At 39.9% G+C, this 24,195-nt stretch overlaps 1 protein-coding gene across 4 annotated transcripts in view; it reads right to left on the bottom strand.

Moving 5' to 3' along the window:
- LOC122632188 overlaps positions 1–24,195 on the bottom strand; it is a 235,286-nt gene that overhangs the window by 31,617 nt on the left and 179,474 nt on the right. For all 4 annotated transcript variants that reach the window (XM_043818728.1, XM_043818738.1, XM_043818748.1 and 1 more), the window contains 5 exons: positions 14,918–15,056; positions 13,176–13,240; positions 8,071–8,322; positions 3,827–4,144; positions 138–435 (listed from right to left, as the gene is read on the bottom strand). In XM_043818728.1, the coding sequence (XP_043674663.1) occupies positions 138–435; positions 3,827–4,144; positions 8,071–8,322; positions 13,176–13,240; positions 14,918–15,056 (1,072 nt within the window). The remainder of the gene's footprint in view (positions 1–137; positions 436–3,826; positions 4,145–8,070; positions 8,323–13,175; positions 13,241–14,917; positions 15,057–24,195) is intronic.

Genomic DNA, 24,195 nt, shown 5'->3' with positions numbered 1-24,195 from the left:
TTGAAATATAAAGTGTTTCATATTAGAAAAAAAGTTTGATGACTGTTTTTTATTACTTTTCAAACTGATTTATCAATATTTAAAATATATCAAATATAAATAATACATTAGAAACAATAATGAATTATAAAAATTACCATCCAACTGTGAAATGGGCAACCAGCATGATCATTATCATGCCCTGAGCAGGGTTCGTCTGTTTTATAATATTGCAGAGAATTTTCACATCTTGATCCTCTTGTCCAGGAATATGCTGTCCATCCAAAGAGCCACCGTCGAACCTGGAGGAACTACCGTTTGATCGAGCTACGTGAAGGGAAGCGTTTCTAGGATGAAAGGTATAGGATCTTGCGAGATCTAGTGTGTGCCATGTGAGTCCTCCGCTACTGTGACCAGTCAGCCAATTCGGGAACGAGCATTTGCCTGGTGATGAGACTGCAACACAAACGGATCAAAGTCAAACTCTGGTACAGTAATAGAACCTTCATTACGGTTCTCCTACCTTAACAGTGTACTTATATAACGTTATAACGTTTCTATTGGTTCTAATCCATTAAAATACATTTTGGATCGAGAATAGAAAATGTTGAATATTATAGTTTTAATTGATGATAATATAATTATATAAGATGTCAAACTACATTATTATATCAATTAGAATCAATGTTTAAATGTAGGTCAATGTTTAATATCTAAAATAGAATATATCATTTTTGCTACCCTACGACAATTTCTTTATTTTTCATGAGCTTAAAATTTGAAGGATGACAAGAGTTATTCCGGTCTTTTTGAACGGAGAAATGAGAGAAAAGGGTTAAGAAGGTTTAAGGGAGGAAGGTGAACGGATGGAGCAAGAAAAAAGAAAGAAAAGGGGTGAATAGAAGGGTGGAGGGATGGGCTGACAGAGTGCACGTTCGTACGGCCGCTTTTATGGCGCGTAAAAGCATTGTTGCACGACGTGGAAAAGAATGGAAATAATTCAGGCGCTCTTTCGATAAGTCCGCCGACGCGAGCGGCCGAAACACAAATTCCTCGATCGTAAAAATCGAATGGTGCTTTCTCTCCATCCCTCGATCTCACTCTCACTCTTCGCTTCTCTCTCTCTCTCTTTCTCGCTCGCTACCTTCGTTCCCCAAGCTCGTTCACTTTTTTGTCTCTCTTCCTCTCTATGAGCTTTCTCGTTCGTCGTTTCCTCTTCCTCCTTCTTCTTCCTCCGTATGTACTCACGGTAGGTAGCTAGCTAGCTAGCTAGCTAGGTAGGGAGGTAGGTAGGTAGGTAGGTATAGCTAATTCGAATTTTAACGACGACGATAAAATCGCGCGGGGACATAGAAATGGCGGCTTGAACTTCGGTGCTTTTCTTTATTACCAAGTTACGCCGTAGCGTGTCTATATGTGTGTGTGTGTATCATGCTTGGCCGAACAGGTAACTAACTACTTCTTTCCCTCTCCCTCTCCTTCTCTCTCTCTCTTTCTGTTCTTATTTTTCTTCTTTTTTCTTTTTTCTTTCCATGGCAATTTCCATCGTGTTCGTATTTAATGCACCGATTATCCACGCAGCATGTCAATTCACGACTCGAGCTATCATCGATTTTTCTCTCTCCGTCCTTGCTTTGGACACAAGAGATAGGTCACTGTCACGTAAGAGAGACTCTCGCAGAAAATGTATGCACTCTATATACATCCGTGTGATATCATCGTTTAAGCGATCCTCGAGCAACTCCAAGCGTCCCGTTGAATTATACGGAGAAGGAAATTTCGTGTCGAGCGAGGAAAAGGAAAATATGAGCACCGGTCGAGGCTCGATATTGTACTCCGAAAGAAAAATAGAGAATGCATGTACCGTCTCGTATTTCGAGTAGGTATACATATGTATGTACATACGTGTACGAAGAACAATAATAGCACACATGCGAGTAATCCTTTTTTTCTTTACAGAGATATTCTATCAGTACGATCCTTTGTCCAAAACAACATTTCCATCCATTTTATACCACGATAATACGAATTTATTATAGATTCAAACTTTTTTCTCTCTCTCTCTCTCTCCCTTTCGTTTTTGCTTTTTACGATGGCCCATCTTCCGTAAAACGTTTCTTATTCGTGCAAAAGCGGCATCCTTCTCTTTCTCTCTGGCTTTTCATTCGCTTCATAAACCTAATGTCTACGAAGGAGAAACTCGCGATGCGCCCGCAAAACTCGATATCTCGGGACGTGGCAATTTCTGTAACACCACTTTTTACAACGAAGAAAACGCTTCTTGGGTTCTGGTTACTCATCTACGAGATGACTTTCTCGCTTCCTGGCGCCCAACTTCTTCTCACAGTTCTCCTCCTTTTTCTCCTCCTCCTCTTTCTCCTCTTCTTCCTTCTCCTACCATCCTTTTTCCATCTCTTTTCTCGAATCTTCACACTACCTTTCGTTTCTCGCACGGAAGACAAGAGATTCTTGGTAGAGTTTCTGCGTTACAAGATATCTTCCTTCTGTCCATTCACCGTTCTCTCTCTCTCTTTCTCTCTCTCTCTCTCTCTCTCTCTCTCTCTCTTTCTCTCTCTCTCTCTCTCTCTCTCTTTCTTTGTTATCTTTCTGATTTTATTTTTTTCTCTTCTTCTCCTTCATCCAGATTTTCTACGTCCATGAAAACGTATTCGAAGTATCTGTCCCTTCGATTCTAATACGGCGATTAATCGATACGATTGAAATCAATTAAGAATAAGATAGAAAGAGAGAACATAGAAAAGGATAGAAGTAAAGGATAATCCAATGTTAATTCATTTCTCTTTTTACTTGACTATCTTCTTTCATCTTATTTCCTTCCGCTCTCTTTCGCACATCTCTCCTGCAATGCCTACTACGAAGCTCCTCGAACTGGTCTTTTTCTTTCTCATTTTGTACTTTTTTCCAAGCAGCTCGTGCTCGTCCTCTCACAAGTTCTATCCGCGTGTCGTTGACTCCGCACTCGACTTAAAACGATTCGTGAAAGAAAGTGGCAACTGTAGAGGATAGTGGATAAGAAGAGAAAGAGGGAGGGAGGGAGAGAGAGAGAGGAGGGGAGGGAGGAAGAAAGAAAGAAAGGGATAGAGAACGAAACGAGAGGAAGATACAGAAAACCCACCGAAGTGAAATCCGTTAACGAAGTTTGCCCTGAGACTGTACGTACTAAGATACGGGTTTGTAAACTGAAAATGAGGAGCACGGGAGTAAGTGGAAATGAAAAAAAAAAGAAAAAGAAAAAGAAAAGGAAAGAAAAAAGGAAAAAAGAAAAAAGAGAAAGGAAAGAAAGGAGGTCGCGCTTAGTACGGTGTAAATATTCTCTCTTTTTTATATTCGCGATCGTTAGTCGAAGTCAATACGTTGACACGTTTGATCAGTGAACCCTCATCAAAGAGAAGAAATATTTTTCGTTTGTCGAATATCGAGAAAAAAGGTCGAGAGATCGATCTTTCTCCCCCTTTCTTCTTGCCTTCTCCGTCATGAAATAAAAATTGAGAATCGGCGTCGATAGTTACGAGCGTAGAAACGCGGATATTTTCGAACACGAATCGGAGAATCATATTTTTAGAGGAGCGTTTACGATAAGTGGCCGATTATTGGCCTTCGCATACTCGACGATCGTTTTATATGGACCATTCGCTCGGACCGATAAATCTCTTGAACGGACTCGTTCCTTGGGATTCTTGAGTTTGGTCGTGCTTCGTTCGAATAATTTTAAACGGATGTTTTTGTGGAAGATCGAAAGGTTTCGAAAAAGAGAAAAGATAAAAACGTTTTGCCATTTTATGATTTAACGGAGAATTTAAAATCGAAAGATCTACTATCGGCTCACCTTTCTTCAAGGTCATTGTCCTAGAACCCTCCATAGGACTGGAAAGGCCATTGCAAGTAGCGTCGCCACTCTGAGCCACCCGGTATATGTCGGCCGCGCCCTCGGGCACCGGTCCACTCGGTAGGGCGACGTCATGATGCATGGCGCCCATGCCCATGGCAGCCCTGTTTAGATTGCCCTGCACCGTCTGACTGGCCTTCTCGTAGACGAAGCATCGGTATCGATCTTCGTTGCTCGACGCGTGGTTGTGATGTAAACGGCCGACGAGGTACCGGCTGCTACCCTCCTTCCATGTGGCCAGGCACTCGAGCTCCTCCACTGGAAACACGCGAATTTACGTTCCCGTGAATTCGCGGCTTTATATGAAAATAAAGATTCTCGATACACCCTTTATAACGTATTGTTACTTTCAATCTTGTTTTCTTACCATCTATCTATCGTTATCAGAGATTAATGTTTATAGGGGGGGGGGGAAAGTAATGAATTATAAATAAAAGTTTACCTGTCAGTTGACACAACGTTGTTAATATTTACCGATGTATATATTTTATATATGTAATTCATTTGCAAATAAAACGAAAAATTAGAATCGAACGTTGTTGACGAATGAAATATTTATTTACATGTTTACAAATATATGAATTATTTTCCGAACAAATTTGTGAATACGTTCGAACGAACCAAGATACAAAATTTTAGTCTTCCATCGATTCATGATCGTTACGTAGATACTTGTCGCATATAGATAATTTTCAATTTTATTTGGAAACAAATTAAATTCGTTAAAATCGAACGGGAAATTGAAGTTCTCTTTTTAAATTGAAACATTTTTATTTCAACGGGTACAAGCTGAATGCGTTTTAAACGTGAGGAATTTAATGTCACGTACAGAGACGTGCACGATCGATGCTAGGAAATATTTCACGACGATTTCCTCGACGATCTTCGAACTTTGCTGAAAATACTTTTAGAAACTGACGTCGTGCGCAAAGCAACGATTCTCCGTTAATGAAAAGATCTTCACATCTTGGTACCATCGCTCGAAGGCTAAAATCGTCTTCGTCCTTGTCATCGTCGTTGTCGTCGTCGTCGTCGTCGTCGTTGTCGTCGTTGTCGTCTATCGGCACTGCTTTGTACATACAACGACAACGACGATGGCGACAATGATGAAGACGATGACAACGGCACAGGCTCGCACAAGAGATAGCTCGTTCTTGTACCATCGAGAATCATAAACCCTGTGACTGAGAGTCTCTATACCCGATCGCGAAAGAACTTTTACGGAAGTGTAAACGGATGGTTGGAACTATCTATAAAAAAAAGAAGAAAAAAAAAACGAAAGAGAGTACGTTGTGGCTTAAACGGAGAGAGAAAAAGAGAAATGGACACTGAGAAAAAGGAGAAAGGAAAAATAGAGTGGAAAAACGGAATGGGAAGAGACGAATGAAAGAATGGCAGAAAGAGATAGAGAAGAAGAGAGAGAGATAGAAAAAGAGAGAGAGAGAGAGTGAGAGAGAAAGAGAAAGAGAAAGAATAAGAGTAAGAGTAAGAAGAAAGGGAAGCTGAAAGTCCGAGGAGTAAGAAATCGAGTCGAGAGGAGTGACCAGAGAAAGAAAGAAAGAGAGAAAAAGAAAGAAAAAAAGAGAGAGAGAGAGAGAGATTTCCGGCTGAAAAACGATACCCCGATTTCAAGCTGTCGCCGCAGGATCGTTCGGGATCGTACTTTTGCTAGAGCGGTGAAAGATCCTTTGTGGAAAAGAGACGACGACAACGACGACGACAACGAAGACGACGACGACGACGAGGACGACGACGAGGACGACGAGGACGACTACGACGAGAACGACGAAGAAACCAACAATTATCGGTTCGGTAACGAAGTCGCCTCGAGGCGACACCAACGAGAACGAGAAAGAGAGAGTGCAAAGAGCGAGATCTTATCATCCTCTATCGCCACCTCTGCCATCATTGGCACGACCAGCTTTTCCTCTCCTTCTTTCATTCATCCTCCCTTTCTCTCTTTCTTTCTCCCTTTCTATCTCCCTCCCTTTCGTTCTCTTTCTTCCTTCCGCTCGTTCTTCGAGATCCAGGTCTTTCCCGAAGAGCCGCGTATCTAAATCACATCTTACGGAAAAGTCGAGCTTCTCTTCTTCTTTTTTTTCCTCCTCTTCTTTCTTTACCCTCCTCCCCCCTTAGCTTCTCTTTTTGATCCTTGATCCTGCCGAATGACGTCGCGAGCAATTTGCGAGGAGCCAGACGAAAAAACCGTCATCTCGTACCTTTTTACATTGAGAAGATTTGCTCTCGTACTTTATAAGGATATGTTTGTTCTTGGCACGTAAGGATCGTGTCACATGTTAAAAAGAGAGAAAGAGAGAGAGAGAGAGAGAGAATTGGAGGGAGAGGGAAAAATTGCTAAGGGTCTTTTAGACTCTAGACCAAGAGAATTACGGTCGGTAGTACTTCACCGGAAACGTCACGTTATTACCTTTCTAAATGAGATTCGCCATCTCGTAACTCGCAGGTGCTAAATTCGAGGCTACAATCCTAACAGATTGCACGCAATAAAATGAATGAGGTGCATATCTATGTAGATATAGATATGTGTCGATTTCTAAGTGCTACATTACTTTTATCTCGTGCACATACATATATGTACTCTACATATCCTTTTATTTCTTTTTATCCTATCTCCTATTTGACTACCGTGCAATTAGAGTAATGCATTTGGACGAATCGACGTGTGTAAAGAGATCGAATGGGTTTGCAAGAAGAGTAGAAGGGATGGGAGACCGTGAGGCACGGGGTAGGGCATCGAAGCGCCGAGGCAATTTGATTTTTGAAAATTCGTCGTCCGACCGAACCGAGCATCGAGCTTCGCCACAAAGCGCTGGTTAAAAGTACGTTTCAGCCCGGTTACATTTCGCATCAAATTGTTTTCATTTTGGCTGGACGTTCGGTCGAGAACGCGCGGTTAAAGCGTATCGACGTTAAATCGAATCACCACCGAGGAAAAATGCAAATGCGAAAGATCTCTTTCCGTCTCTTTCTCTCTCTCTTTTTCTATCTCTTTCTCTATCTTTCTCTTTCTCTCTCTTTTTCTCTCGATTGCTTGTTCGTTGTTTTGCTCGTGTGCTCCGTATTCACCTCTTCATTGATCTATTCGTATTTATGCTCGTGGTATTTACACGTTACATATTGCTTTATTTATTTTACTTCTATTTTCGGAACTTTACTTAAATAACATCAGTCAAAATGTAACGAAACGAAATAAAATATTATTGCAACTCGTAGGTACGATTGTTTAAAGATAAAACACATCATTCGAGGGAGTATCAAACGGAAGATAGCGTGACTTTCAGAAAATTAATTTAGTAACTACTAAATCGAATGGCCGTAGATGATAATCTAGGTCGTAAAAATAAAAGACAAGTCGATCCATCCATTTATTTTTCACTATGTCGTTCGACCGTAAAAGATGCATGTCTATTTAAAGGGAGGGGAAAAAAGAAAAATAAAAAAAGAAAAAAAAAAAGAGAGAGAGAAAAAAGTTTGGCTTCGTTCCAGTTTCATGAGACCAACGTCGAAGGTATAAATCTCTAGAGGACTCGACGCCAAGCCTATGCGCGTACCTTTTAAAGAAATCCACGTTGACGCAAATCGAGAGGGTGGTTTTGGAAGGACGGGATGTTCGTTAACGGGACGAAAGTGATGGGGTTGGTCTTCTTCGTCCTCCGTTCGTCGAGACATTTAGCTCGGTAACCGCCCTCGATTCCTCGATCTATAGGGTGCGACACGAAATCGTTAATCTCGAGGTCGTCGAGTCCTTACCAAGTCATTCCCGATAAGAGAATCTCTAGAGAAGCCTTCTACGAGACACGATTTATCTTCTCTCCCACTCTCCCACTTTCATTCCTCCTAACCGTCTCTTTTCTTCCTCTTCCGGAGACGCTTAACTCGCCTTTGAGAATATTCTAATGGTGCACGTATATTTGATACTCAATTAGAGCTACGGACGATTTTGTGTCCGTCCTTGCTTTATAATTCAATGACTTTCCCTACTGTTATAATACTCTTACGAGTTGTATCTTGGTTCGTTCGTAAAAAGAAAAATAATCGATACGACGACGACCATTCTTAAAAATAATTACGACAGAGTTTTATCAACGCTCGTAAGCTTATTAAAGATTAACCGAAAGCTTCTAATATATTATTTTGTTTTGATTTCATTTTACATTACTCACCGGCACTCTCAGAGGCGGAGACGTCCGGACAGGCCTGATACCTGAAAAGGAGTCGACTGTCGTCCGTGCACGTGTCGACGTTGCTTTGTGGAATCGAGCAAGTACCATGACCTCGATTATACGAGAAGGTCATTGGTCCTCGAAAAGGACACGGTACTGGGAGTGCTTCCTCGCGAAACATAGAGTATAGGAGCGCATCGCCGGTGATGTACGAGCATAAAGACGACAAGGAGTTTCTAGTGTGGCAGTAAGCTGTGAACAGAAATTAATCTTCCATTTATCTCCTCGTTAAATATGTATGCATATTTCGTCTTAAGAACGTCGTAATAAATACCGTGAAATCGAGACTAAGGAGTCAGGAGATGGAGGATTGTTACAAGAAAAATGTTAATATCTTTTTTATGCGTGTCCGTCATTGAAATTATAAAAAAAAAAGGAACTTATTATTCTCAGAAAATTATGAATCAAGACTTCGAGTATTTTTATCGTCCGAACCAGAGCTTGGAAAGCTTCCGACGATGAGTACAATGAAATATCTTCTTCATACGTCTGGCAAAGAATTTTAATCGTGAGAGCGAGCAAAAGGTGAAAAATTCTTCAATCGCTTATGCCGCGAGCAAAAAACGCCCCGCTTTTGAATATTTCCCCTGGAAGGTATATACATACGACGAGAGTGTAAATGAAAAGTTGCCGAGGTGTCTTTTCACGGTCGGAACGATTTTACGACGACGACGAGAACGATGATATCGATCGTGTCGTTTCGAGAGAACATTAGCCAGGGTGTTCGAAAAGTTTCGACGAAGACACCTTCGATTTTCATTGCTTTAAAACGTAGAATATTATGTTAGGACACGACTCGAGAGAACATTAACCTATATTTTGGAAGTTTCATCCCCCTAGTTGACTTCTAGAGACACCCTCACCCCCGTCGTTTTTTTCCTCGACTTCCCTCGACCGTGAAAACTCCATTAAATCGCTATAAATACTTTTCCAAATTACCTCCTGTACGATTTGAATGATGCTCTTTAAATATCGTCCGCCATTCATATAACTTTCGAACATTATAATAGTGGTGGCTGGTCGACCTTATTTCTTTTCGAATTAAGTCACAATTATCGAAGGATCTCATACCATTCCCTTTCTCTTTCTTTCTGTCTGTCTCCTTCTCTTTATCTCTCTAACTCATTTAGATTTGCATATAAACGTCGGATTTTCTAGCGTACACGTAATAAAGCTGGATAATTAAGATTAATGTTTTCGAGTAAAAGTCGAGACAGTCCTGCTAAACCGTTGCTACGCTCGCATACATAAATGTTGCGTGTAATAACGCCACAAGTGCGCTAATTACCGCGCTAATGTAAGCTCGTTTAGATCGTGACCAAAAGAAAAAAATAATATAGCAAAGAATATGTATATCTGTGTGTGTGTGTGTCTGCGTTTGTGTATGTGTGTGAGAAAGAGAAAGAGAGGAATAGGGAGACAAAAAGAAAGAGATGAAAAAACGAAGCAGAAAATCCAAAGAGATAGATGGGTAAACATATTTTTCTAAAATACGTGCAAAATTCATATTAACTAAAAGACCTGTTATCGACCAAGTGAAAAATACGAGAAAGGTAAAGCACGGTGATATCTTTGGTGGAAAAATAAAAAGTTAAGACAAAAGTTACTCGACAAAAGAAAAAAGAAAAAGTGGCGGAATGACGAATTTTCTCCAAGTACCAAGTTCATATGGACGAGTAGAAGTAACTCCAGCGTAGAAAACGTTCCTCGCGATCCCTTTTCTTCGAGTTCGGAAAAGTGGCGTGACGAGTCGGCAAAGACTTCGTCTCGCGAATGAACTTAACTTTTCTCGTGCGCAGGTGTTACTCTAAGCGAAGAAAAATGAACGAAAGCCCGACTATTAGTTTCTTTCGTGCATAGAATCGCATACAGCACCGAGTCGTTACTCGTGTCTACTAGTCGGTTCGTCGAGTTTTTTCAACCGATATTTTCGTTTTTTACCTTTTCACATTTACTTATTAAATATATTATATTATAGAAATTGTTTACAGAAAATTAACGGTATTAAATATTTTGTAAAAACCGCTATCTTTGTGATACTTTTTATTAAAAAAAAATAAATAAAACAAAAGAAAAGACAAAAATTGTAAAGGAAAAAGAGATAGAGAGAGAAAGAGAGAGAAGAGGAGAGAAAGAGAAAGAGAAAGAGAAAGAGGAGAAGGAGAAACAATTTCGTTGATGTTAAGAAGAGCCATACACGGATATTTTCTCTCTCTTCCTTTTTTTCTCTGCCAACACCGAAAGCACGAAGCAATAATATTGTGGCGCCCGAGGCGATGGGTGGGGAAAACGGGACCTAATTTTAAAACTATTAAAGCGTTGCAAAAAGTGCAATATTGTGTTTTACCTCCGCCGTTGTTCTCCGTCCTTTCCCTCCCAATCCCTCTTTCTCACTCTCTCTCTCCCTCTTTCTCTATCTTTCTTCTCCCTTTCTCTAAAATACACTACCCTAGCTCTTTTTATTTTCTATTAAACGCTTGCCGTTATTTATGCTTTCCTAGACGTTAAATTTTCGCAAATGGAAAATAGAAAACGACAAGAATCGTTAAGGTAACGTTGCTTTAGCATTAATTCGTTCTGATCTCGTCGTTCGTATTTTATTCTCTCTAGAACCTCCTAAAAGTTTTTATAATCCTTTAACTCCGTAGATTCTGACGGTGATAATTTAACGTCTCGCTCGACGCGCGCGTTAATTCGCGACGCAACGCTTCGGAGACAAAGGGGCTTTTATTAAATAGAAGAAACGATTTTTCCGATGTAAGCAGACAGACGGAGTAGTCGAGTGGGATGGTCACGAGACACAGAAGGGTTTACTCGTCCGTTTCTGTCGCTTCTACTTCGTCGTATTTGTTTATCTGTCCTTCTCCACGTCTACTCGCCGTTTCATTCTGACCCAATTCTCGGTTCTTCTAGCTACTTCACTCGAGCCCGAGCATTTTCCCGTCTCTTCTACTTTGTGTATCACGGTTAGTATGTACTACAATTCTTCGGAGTGACAACGACGGACCACCATTGGTACGACCCATATTTTTTCGCGGCCAACAGGACGACGATTTCGGCCACGGAAAGCAGAGAAATGCAAGCTGCAGGCGACAGTATTCTCTTCCTGTCTGTCTGTCTCTCTGTCTGCCCGCCTGCTGCTTGCGGTATAACGCTAGGCAGATTAAAAATCCGTTAAAAAAAAGACAGAAAGAGGGACAGAGAGAGAGAGAGAGAGAGAGAGAGAGAGAGAGAGAGAGAAGGAAAGCCAGAAGAGGAGACTTTGACAAATTGTCGAAAAATATGGGAGAAGAGGCAACATCCACCGCCAACAGTCCTGGTGTTCTGTTCGTTCTTTTCTCTTATCCTTTTTTGGCCAACCACGTAACATCGTCACAGACTCATCCCATTGCTCTTTATTCCTTCTCCATCTCTTTCTATCTTTCCCTCCTCTCTCTCTCTCTCTCTCTCTCTCTCTCTCGTTTTTTCTTTCTGATCTACTGCCAAACTCTACTTTCTTTCCACAACGCGTTATCGCTATATCCTTTCTATTCTACAACATCACGGACTTGGATCGAATTCGTTGTCTGGCTTTCACATGAGAAACTTAGAAACTTCGATCTTTCCGTTCACTCGTTACGTTAAATAATAAATTTCGATCTTCCACTGGCGGAACGTTATCTCTCGGTGCTTTCACGATATTTCGCGTGAATAGAAAATCGAGTTCGTATCGAGAAACCGCGGAATAATTTCTAACTTTTCGAGTTATCCGATCGATTTTTTTTTTTTTTTAATTATTTTCTTTTGATCTTTAGTATCTTTACTCACACGCGCGCGCATGTATGTGTGTTTGTTTTTCTTTTTTTTTTTTATTTATCTTTTGTTGCATGATCGATAAAACTGTAGACGAAATGCGTATAACATGTCAAATCCAGCAGTTTCCAACACGTCCAACCAATAACCTACTTCTCATCCCAATTCATATTTACCAGCACCTCTCTCTAACACCCACACATCTATTCCTTCACCGATATATGATCTTTCCCGAGCGTTCATTTCGTTCCCTTGTCACTACGTTATCACTTTCGATCATGGTTGGTCGATCAAAGTGTCGTTAACACGATGCAAAAAAAAAAAGAAGGGACGATATCGTCTGTATATTTCTAAACATCGAACTTGTCCGAACGTTCCACTTAAGCGAATTTATTGATCGAGACATCCCTCAAAAAGAAAAAAGATGGATAGACGAATATATTGGGTTCGGCAAAAAGAGAAAACTATCGATGAGTTACACATAGAATGCGATTTTGTTTAAGGAAAGAAAAAGAGAGAGAGAGAGAAATGTTCAAATAACAATATAAACAAAACAATTATCCAACTACATTTCTCACAATATATCTATATTAACGAGTTAAGTGAAGTATCATTTAACGATCTCAGTTTTCTTTTTCTTTTTCTTAGATCACAGAGTATAAGCGTTATAAACGAGTTTCACAGTCTCGGTGGAATTAACAAAACCATTTACTGCTTCCTTGTCTTTCACTCATCGTCATTTATACTCACAAGGAAAATCGTTAAGTTCTCTTCAACGAATAATTCCCTACATCCTATGACATACTCTCTCTCTCTCTCTCTCTCTCTCTCTCTCTCTCTCTCTCTCTTTCTCTATCTTTCTTTCTCTCTCTCTCTCTCTCTTTCTATGCCACTCATCCCTCTTTCTGCCTTCTTTTTTCCCTTTCTCTCGTCATCGTCGAGCTTTTAATTAACGATCGGCATTCTAATTAACGAGTGGATTTCCGAAGTGGTAGTAGGAAAGGATCGCGCGGCAAAATGTGCACAGCTGGGAAATCGCTATCGATCGAGAACGAAACAACGTCGTGGAGAAAAGAACGGAGGAGGACAACGGCGAATGCACCCATCTTTTCCATGAAGCTTCTTCTTCTACTCTACCTCTCCACCTCTACCTCCATCTCATCCTCCTCCTTTTTCTCTTCCTCCTCCTCCTCCTCCTCCTCCTCCTCCTCCTCCTCCTCTTCTTCCTTCTTCTCCTCGCAGATTGTACTTACTCTCTTTGTACTGGAGAACATTGGAGTGCTTCTCGTGAATGACGACGCAGCGGTAGCAGGATTTCCTGGAACGAAGAGAAAGACGATGTTCCTTTAGTTTAAAGTCCCGCAATGTCCTATTCCCTTCTCCTTCATCCTTCTTGAAGAAGGATCAAGGAATGGTAAGGGAAAAAGAGAAAGAGAAAGAAAAAAAATAAAAGGCGCACAATCACGATTATGAAATTTTTCTCGTTCATTTGCGTCGTACTTATCCACCTCGCCGTATCTCCAATTCTATTCAAGACTATTTGAAAAGTACGAGTACACTGAGCGCTATATATTTTATACTGCATGAATATACTATTAATCGTTCCAAATATAGTCCATGAAAAAGTCATTAGCAAAATATCTCTCATAAAAAAAGAAAAATAGAGAAAAGGAAAAAAGAAAGAAAGAAAGAAAGGAAGGAAGAAAAAGAAAAAAAAGAAAGAGAAACAAGAAATAATCTTGTAAGATTGACAAGAATAAGAGGTATAGAAATTCGCAAGGAACGATTAATTTAATATTATAATAAAGCGAGGACAAACGAGCCACATGGTTATACATTTTCTTTCGACCATGGCGTACCGTGAGGCCGTTTCCTCGGATTTTTTTTATCTCGCTAGCCGGCCCGTATCGATCGAACTCGCCCCCGCGGTGTAAAAGGTGGAGAAGGGTGTAGAAGAAGAAAAAGGAGGAGAAGGAGGGTGAAAGCCGATAGAAATCTCCACGAAAACTTGAGGCAACTCGTGTGACACGAGCATTACGCGGAGAAACAACGTCGACTTTCTCTCTCTCTCTCTCTTTCTTTCTCTCTCTCTCTCTCTTCTAAATACACACGCACATACACACGCACGTACGCGCGCGTACCCACGCCACACACCTATACATATATATACACCCTTCTTCTTCGTCTACCACGTACTCACGTCTACCCCTTCCCAACTCTACCGTACTTTCCTTTCCTTACGTGTATATTGCGGGTATTAGAGAAGAACAACGTAACTCCACACGTAACACCAGCACTCTCTCTACTCTACCCCAAACCTTCCTTCTCTCTCTCTCTCTCTCTCTCTCTCTCTCTCTCTCTCTCTCTCTCTCATCCTTTTCTTTGACGACGTATCCCAAGCTCTCCCCACTCGTCCTTCTCCTTCCTTTTTCCTCCAAGCTTTTAATCCTTTCCAGACCCGAGGCCAAACTCTACGGGCAGTGCAAAACGGCACACACGAGGAGGAATGAGCCAAGCAAGCGTCGGGCGAGGCGCCAGCAAGGCTGCGATATGACACGACGAGAGATCGAACCGATACGAATTGCGAAACAAACAGTACCTCGGCGAACTCGTCATCCGACCCAACGCCGATAAATTGAAAAATAACGATATCGATATCGAAATATATCCACCTACGTAACTATAGTTATAACTATAGTTATATACGTATGTCATTGCTAAAGCTATCCTCGCAAAAGGGACAAGATTGAACGAACGATATCGCGGCTCTAGGATTGATGAAATTTCAAAATTTGCCATCACATCGATGCGCGAAAACCAACACGAGTAAAAAGAACGATATTTGTTTTGACGTTGTTGCGTTGTTGTTGTTCTTATTGTAGTCGTTATCGTTATATTATTATTATTATTTATATATTGTTCGTTCGATCGCATTTACTCGGTAAAAAAGATTACGAAACTCGATAGAAATCATCTTTACGTTGAGATTACTCACATGTCGACTAGAAGAAACTTGTCCCCCTCATTGTGGAGACACCTGCCTTTACTGGAAAGCTCATTCCTGGATATTACAATCGATTGCCTCACGCCACTTTGAAACCAGGTGCCTTCCCAACGCGGTGGAAACGTACATTCTGAAACAATTCATTGAAAGAACATTAATTTTTTGTCGGCGAATACAAAAATAGAATACTTAGATATATCAAAATTTACGATTCTATTGATTGTCTCAAAATAGATATAAATAGTTTGTCATTATTATCGATCGAACGATTGAAAGTTTATCGATTAAAAATAAAAATATATACATACGTATATATATGTATAAACGTATGTGTATGCATGTATCGAAATATTTTCATTCTCTCTTCTCTGTCACTTACGTCGCGGATCCTTCGAAGAACGCGAACAAATATATTCCATCTCCGAGATTCGATTATCCCTGTCACGAAGCCAAAACGGAAGCCTGTTTATATGGAGCTTTCTTGGAAGAAGACTCAGAGGGAAGAAGATAGAGATAGAGGTGACTTAGATGGAATAGAAGCGGGAAGATGAGCGAAGGATCCTGTAATATCCACGATGAAGTAATTTGGGACAAATCGGTACGCGGAGCGAAGACAAAGGTTGTTGGAAGGAGAATGACTGTATACGTGTGTGTATGTGTGCGTGCATGTGAGAGAGGGAGAGATAGAGAGTCGCGGTACCGAGATGAGAATTCCCAAGGTGGAATAATCCCAAGGGCGAGGCGAATTTCCGGGAACTACCGTCGACGTGGAAGGGATACATCCCGGCGAGTTATCGACGATAATCGAAATCCAGGGTAGTCCCTCGTGCCTCGTTCGTTTCCCTATGTTCGCGTCCACGAGTCCAAAAGACCAAAATGCGACTTGGCTAACGCGTTCCTACAAGCACACGTACATATACAACGTACACAGATTCGTACGTGTATCTTTGTTTTATCGGATAAAAAAAAGATGAGTCGAGAAATCTCCAAATTTCATTCTTCGACATTTAAACAATTTGCGATTTCATTTCTTAAGTGTTTAAATGTGTATAAATGATTATTATCGTACGTATATTTTTATTTAAATATTTAAAAATATTATTGAAAATAAGAAAGAAACGACAAATGAAATGCTATCGGCGTTAATTCGTCCTTGTCGTTGTTTCTTTTTCACTCTTTCTACGTTTCTTCTCTATCTTTCGATCCTGGATGTAAAGTCGCATGAAAGCATAAACGAAAACATCCATTCGCGGAGGACGTCCTTCGACGAGCTTAAGTGCCTTCATTTTTCTCATAAAAACGTTTGTACAAACGAAACGGTTTGCTCTTTTTGTAACCGCGGAGATGTACTTAACGCGTAGAAAGATGTAAACGGAACAAAGTGGTCATTTACTCTGGGACGTTTTCACGTATAAAGTTGTGTGAGACTGTGACATGGAAAGTGGATGATTTACTGAACGAGTTGGAGGAAGATAAGATAAAGAAAGAAAAAGAGATAGAGAGGAAGAGAGATAAAAGAATGAAGACTTAAGAACGCGTTTGCTTGTGTTACCGAATTTAGAGAGCTTTTCTTTTAAACTCACGTTTAAGTAAGCATTTTATAGGCATCATAAAAATCCAATTAAATCATCGCATAGATGTTTTTATTATTTCCAACTTTTAACGATGTCTTTTAAACGTTCAACAGGATTAAACGATCTTACGTAAATGAAAACTATTTCGAGGACCTCTTTAACCGTATGAATAGAAAATATTTGAATGGAAAAAAAGAAATGTATAAATGTTTCTTGAATATATATATATATATATATATATATATATATATTTCTTGTTTTTCGAGAAAGGTAAAACGTTCTTTTATTTGTCAGCATTAAAGAAGCTTTATATTTAACATGTCTTTAATGGATCGCTTTTATATATATACACAAGGAAAAAATATCAAAGGCTATGTTCTCTTCTTCTTCTTCTTCTTCTTCTTCTTCTTCTTCTTCTTCTTCTTCTTCTTCTTCTTCTTTTTCTTTTTTCTTTTCTACGCGGAAAGACGTCGTCGCACCTTTTAATATTGTTACTTTTTCTTCGTTAAAGCGGATCCTCACGGATGATTGCTTACAATACTCGTGAGAAGAGCCGTTGGAGAAAGAGCTCTTGGTGTTCCTTCTCAAGAGATGCAGGAGGTTTGTTATCGTTTCTTGCGGTAAACTAACAAATAATATTGACTCGTATAATTGCCGATGGCTTTTATCTCTGCGGATTACAGCTCTCAACGTTAACGTTTCCTCGCCATTGCAAGCTAAAGTTTTTGACGTTCACCAATTGCAGTGAAAAGTAAGTCCCTCGATTTTTTGTTCACTCGAATGTTTATTAAAACAAACAATTACAGCAAATTCGAAACTCTACAAAACTATATTTTTTTGCAAACGTAAGCGAGTACGTCCGCCCAAAGCTATCTATATTCTCTTTACCGTTTATATGCGATTTTTTGGTAACAAAAATACGAACGTAAATTTCCATATTTTGCAATTCTAGTCTTGCTTTTACAACGATATCGATTCTTAACGACAGATTTTTACGGTAGAACGAAACGACGAGATATAATGTTGCTTTAAAAAGAGTGAAAATTATTTTCTCTGTTTTCATTTCTTTCTTCTATCCTTTTTTGAAGAGGCATAGAACTTAATACGATGTATTGACAGACGACAAGGTAGTTATCTTATATGTACGCGTTACGAGTAAACATTGTATGCCATTCTAGCGTAATGAACACTGAGAAGAGAACGGGATATTCGAAGGAAGCAATGTCGAACGCATCACGGGATTTATTGAACGTCGATTGGAGGATTTCTACAGCTGCACCAAGTTCCAATTTGGTAGAATGATCTTTCAGAAAAGAGAGGGGATGGGTGTACAAGATCTCTTGATACAGAATGATACGATCTGTTTATCTAAGCGTTTATAGTAGTACATCGACAAACATTCTGCGATTAGAATGTCTCGTAATGATGTTCTAAAAGATGATTAGAATTAGACGATACAAGTAAATTTTAATAAACCCTTATATATTCAATTATATATATGAATAATTTACCAATAAATGTTTCCTAATGTTTCCTATAAATAATAAATACTCCTAACAGGTATAAGTGAAATCCTATGTGAAAATGATAGCATGGACAAAGGAATGAAAACATTGTCACGGATCTTCCATATAAATCGACTCTAGAAAAATAATACTCTTCAATTAAAACTCGGAAGAGTGACTATCGAAAATCTCGAACACGAAGGTTCATCGCAATCCAGCGCGTTTGCCAGATCAGGTACATTTCGGAGACGGAATCAATACGACGTAGGCTCATAGTACTGGTACTGGAGCGAATCCACCAACAGACACCCTCTTCCTCTATCCCCTACGGCATCCTAGTACTACCCCTCTCTCTCTCCCTCTCTCTCTCTCTCTACCCCTTCCATCGTCGTCTCACCAACGTCGACCACCCCCAGGGCATTTATTTATTTCCATGCGGTTCGTATATCGCGCGTTGCCTCTTCCGATTTTCGAAACGAGGGAAAGAGAGACAGAAAGAGAGAGAAGGAATGAGGGAGAGAGGAAAAGGAAGGGTGAGAGAACGTCGAGGGGGTGAGTCGCGATTCGTGGCGAAGTCGTAAAATCCGCGGGCGAGACTCGAAATCCGTAATCACAGTTCGCACCAGCCACCGACCGTGATGGAGGATCTCTCTCTTGAACGAGAGGGACGAAGGTGAGGGTAGTACTGGCTGTTCGTGCTAGAGGACTCCAAGTAGGGCGAGAAAAAAGGGAGAGTGAGTTCGGCACCCTCGTAGAATTTCCCTACTGCTGGTGTTCGATAAAAATGTACATCTCCCTCTTTCTCTTTCTCTCTCTTTCTTTCTCTCTCTCTCTCTCTTTCTCTCTCTTTCTCTCATTCTTCTTCTTTTTCTTTTCTGTCTCTTTTTATTTCACTCTGATTATCCTTTTAACCCTTTGACGTTGAAGCGACCGACAGGTGTGACAGGTGACGGCCCAAAGGCGGCTTTATTTTAAATCTTTTTCGTGGATCGTTCGTAGGGGACAATTTTGTTATAGGAAATTTCTCGATGTAGAATTTTAAAACTAATACGAAATATCGATATATATATATATATATATATATATATATATTTCTTTTGTTTTTATAACGAGATAGAAACGATAGAACACATTGTGAATTTTAAATGTACTTTAAGATCCTCGTGCAATCATTCGTTCGCAATTGCATTTAAAATTTTTTCAATCGAATTTAAAAAATGTATATTTATCTGAAATCGATATGTAGGTGTATGACAATAAAATTGAAAAGATCCTACGAATCAGGATGATTTCGAGAGAAGGGGAAAATATCTCGTGATTCGAGTTATACATTGAGACACGCTGACGTATAATTATAGTGTTTTTATTCTCACGGACGGGACATTATTTTCGTTGTCTTTTTATTCGTCTTCGTTTCCTACCTCTTCTCCTTTCTCTGGTAGTCTAACGACCCCCGCGAGGATATAATTCACCCCTCGAAACGGTCTACAACGTACAGCAGTCCGATAATAATAACACGAACGATAATGATAATAATAATGCGAGAGCTCGTCCCGAAGGGAAAATAAGAAGAAGCTTAGTCCGAAGTCCCTTCGAGCTTGTATGAATGCAAAGTATACCTATGTATTAAAATAAAAAAAATAAAATAAAATAAGAAAACAAAAAGAATAGGAAAAAAGAAAACAGATAAGAAAAACTTTTGCGTCAAGAGAGATGCTTCATTCAAATCTGTTGGTCCAGATTTCTTATTCTTTTAAAAATAAAAAAGAGATGAGGAGATACTTCAAATGCGGCATTTAAATTCACTGACCGCATTTATTCATTATGAAAGTCGGCTAGGTACTGATAGCAATCTTCGAATCGGTATACGAACTTATAGTCTATCTTTCCTAAAGAATTTTCCCTTCACGCGTTGATACTAATTGTTCTCACGGACGAGACATTATTTTTCGTAGTCTCCTTATAAAGCAGCTCTTTCGTCTCTTCCACCTTTCTCCTCTACCTATATACTTCTCTTCCTTTCTCTAGGGGGTTAACGATCCCAAAGAGACCGTAATTCACCCCTCCGAATGGCGGACGACATCGTACCCACTACTCCCCTTTTCTAAGTCCTCTTCTCTCTCTCTCTCTCTCTCTCTCTCTCTCTCTCTCTCAAATTCTCTCTAGTTGGTCGAGTTGTTTCGTGCGAGTCACGTGACCAGAGCCAAAATTTCTTGATTAAGACGATGGCACGCGATCTACGTTGATTATACGCATGTACATATAACATTTATGTACTATATGTTTTTATACATACTATATATATACACTATATATATACTATATGTATACTACACACGCACACATATGTTTCTTTATGTCGTTTCTTTTCTCAGCTTTTCTTTTTTCTTTCTTTTTTTTTCTTTTGTCGTTTCGTTCTCGTGTACCTCGTGCCACGATCCCCTTTGTCTTTGAAAAAATGATTGCGATGAAAATAACGAAAAAGTAGCTTTAGTTGTCGGTATAATGCAGAGAGAACGTTTGCAGAACGAAAAGCGTGATATTATTTTAGTTTCCTTACTCTCGAGATGGAAATAGAAATTTATTTGTCAGGAATATCTATAATAACATCGTTAGTATCGGATGAACACGACTATCGGTTGAACAATCTTTCTATTCAATTTCTATGGAAATTCTTCTATCTATTTGAATGGAATTAGTCTATCCAAATTATATTCCTTTTTGTGAAAAATAATAAGGAAAGGAATATAATATCGCGTTAAAATTTTTAACATTGATTCTTATAAATATCTTTAAATCTTTTCACGTTATCGATACTATACATAGTTCTTGATTATTTAGCTTTGATAGATATGCTTTGTTCGTACACGTTCTATTACATATGTACATACGTGTTCGCTTTGATAGTCAATTTTCCGTGATCTGAACGTTACAGTCGGTTACCGCAGTATTGTAGAATCTTTGACGTCATTGCAGTTATCGCTGGCTATATCGGCCTGTCGTTTCTCTATAAATTAGGCCGCACAATAGCACTCGTCGAAAGCCTCAGGGGAGGTAACCGAACGTAATGTTACGGTGTGCCAAAATGAGTCGATCTGATCAGAGAGCAACTGCCTCGTTAGACATCCTACGTATACATAACTTCAATCGCAGAGTGATATATTTTACAAAATTGAAATTAAAATCTTCGATACATGTTATAATAATTACAAGTATGAAATTCGTCATCATTTTTCTTTATTTCTTTTTCATCATTAATTTCTTTCGCAATCCAACGATATAAATTCATTCGAAAAACAAAGGTTGAAATCTCGTATAGAGAAAATAGAAGAAAAGGCTTCTCGAACTGACACAAAGACGTAAAACTCGTGGAATGTAGTTGACAAAAAAGCCCTTTTAAAGAATCGAAAAACAACACGACCGGAGATACGAAGTTTCAAATCCTACCCGCCAAAATACTCGCCCGACTAACTATTACCCGGCGTCACGGCGCGTCTCGTCGGCACTTTTAATTCCCAGCGTTGAACCTCGCGATAAAAGAGAAAGAGAAAGAGAGAGGGAGAGAGAGAGAGATAGAAAAACAAGGAAAACGAGAGATACAACGACACCGTGTAAATCTGCTACGTTCTAGCTAGGGTGTCGTATCTCTTTACCTCTTGTTCCCCTCTCTTTCTCTTCCTCTCTTTCTCTCTTTCTCTTCTATCCTCTCTATTCGTGTCGAACGATCGCTTTGAAAAGGGTTAACGAATTCGGCAATCAACGGGTATCGCTTTCGATCGCACCTCGATGTTACACGCATTTTTCGAAGCCTTTTTTCTACTCCCAGGTTTCATCTCTTTCACTTTTTCTCTATCTCTATCTCTTTTTCTCTATAGACCGACGTCCTTCTCATGGCGTCAAAATCGCTGATTCTATCAAATTGGTCGAGAAACTACAATCGCCGCTCCGTGAAAAGCAAAATACAAGAGGTTGTGCGGTAGGAGGGAGACAAAAGGGGATAAGAGGACATTCGAAATTCACGAGGGATTAAATCCTCTCAGAAGCTTTTAAAGCTACTTACGGAGGAAAAACACTTGTTCGCAATGCTTATGAATCGTGAAATTCGAACGTCCGAAAAAGAAAACACATTTCTGTGGGTACAATTCACGCGTACGTTATTTACTTTTACTTTTTAATTTACTAGAAAGATACCGTTCGGAAAATAAATATTTGTGTTTTTCTACTTAAGAAATAAAAACCAAATGAAACCGGCCGAACGTATTAGATTTCTATGGAAATGAATAATAAATAATAATTCATTATTAATAACGATAAAACAATAATTACAACCGGTCGATGGCAAGTAATTTAATAATTTAATACGCCAACGCTGTTACAAAAATACAATCCTGCCGGAGCTTTTTATGAACGGATTAAAAAAAAAAAAAGAAAAAGAAAAAGAAAAGAGAGAAAAAAGAAAGACAAACAAAAGAGAGAAGAAAGAAAAGAAAAAATCTATTAGCCACTTTATTCGAGCGAAAGGGGTGTTCGTTCGATGTTCCATCGAATCTTGGACTGAGACAAGTGAATTATTATCAGTCGAGGCGGAGAAGAATGGCAGCGCGTATCCCTGACACTTCGACAGTCGTCGGTGCAGACGAGGCCGCGTTGGGATAAGAGGGTGACATAGGCTAGAGAATGAGGAGAAAGAGGAAGAGTAGGAATAGGAGAAGGGAGAGGTGGGGAGGAGCTGGGAAAACCGCGACTGCTCTCGCCCGTCATTGACAGCTGTCAGCCGTCGGCGCGCGGAAAGTTTTACGAGAACGAAAGTTGATATTGCTGTGCTCGCAGTTCTATCTCCCCTTTCTATTTCTCCCTCTCCCTGGTACCACATGCTCTTGTCTCGCTCTAACACAAACCGAACCTCCAAATGCCCGATGACCGCGAACAACCTTCCTTTATTTTCTTATTTTACGTATACGTAAACATGTACATATTACATGTGTTGGTACATATGTATGTTTTAGCCGTGTATACTCGTGTTTCACCCCTCGTTTTCAATTTTTGTCTTTATTTAAACGTGCAAGCGTAACGAACAGGGAACATGGTCGATATAAGCGTTACACAATATTGACGAATCGATCGTTCTTTCTTTATGCACGATTCTCTTTCTCTCTTTAATTCTCTCTTGCGAATTCGAATTCAATTAAATCCCGTCGATGTTTCGTCGCTCGGTCTTACGAAATCGATCGTCGAGAATCTCATGGAAATGCGTTCCACTGAAAATTGTGTCTCGCGCGTTCTTCGTTCCGGATGAATAAATCGAGTAAAATGGAGTATCTGTCTAATATATACCTATGCCTATATGTATACGTACGATGAGGTGAGGTAGGATGTAACGAATGGACGTAAGTTAACTGTCGAGACGTGGATCGATCGACGCTCCTCTCTTGACTACCGTGATCGATCGTACGAACAGAAAAGTCACCTAAAATTTGTTTAAAAGTAGAGGAGTGGAGGATAGAAGGTGAAACGAACCTTGTGTACGATGCTCAAATTCTTTCAATGTAAACGAGAGATCGAGGGAACATAGACGAATTTGACCTTGTTGTAAAGAACAAGAGACAGACAGAGGCAGAGAAAGAAAGAGAGAGAGAAAGGCAGAGACAGACAGACAGAGATAGAGAAAGTTCATTTTCGATGACAACGTCGCGGATTGAAATGGGCCGTAAAATGGGCAGTACTCCCTGGGGCGAAATATTCGACGGTCCTCTTTCCACCGAATCGAGTCTCTCCAATTGCACTCGCTTTCTCTCTATCCTGTTTTCTTTTTTTCTTTTCACTCTTCTCTCTTCCCTTCCTTTATTTTCTCAAATCTTTCACGAATCCCGCACACGTTTCGCACGACACACGACGCTCGTTCGTGTGTCGAGAACGAGTCTTTCGATCGCTATACATAATTGATTAACGTATCAAAGAGTTCAGAAAGAAAGACGGAGTAAAGAAGGGAGAGAGAAAGAGAGAAAGAGAGAGAAATGAACAGAGAGAAAAAGAGATGGACAATACCGAACGTGATTCTACATTGATACGGCACTTTGTCATCCGCCGCACGCTGCCTCGATCCGTTCACGGTTCGTTCAGAAACTTTCTCACGGAAACTCTTCCCATAGATCCGGATCATCGTATCGACGGTGCGCACCAGCTGTCCCTA

This window comes from Vespula pensylvanica, chromosome 1 (genome assembly GCF_014466175.1).
Source record: "Vespula pensylvanica isolate Volc-1 chromosome 1, ASM1446617v1, whole genome shotgun sequence".
NCBI classification, from domain to species: Eukaryota; Metazoa; Arthropoda; class Insecta; order Hymenoptera; family Vespidae; genus Vespula; species Vespula pensylvanica.
Note: the sequence above shows the minus strand (reverse complement) of the source record. Positions and strands in the feature narration are given on the sequence as shown.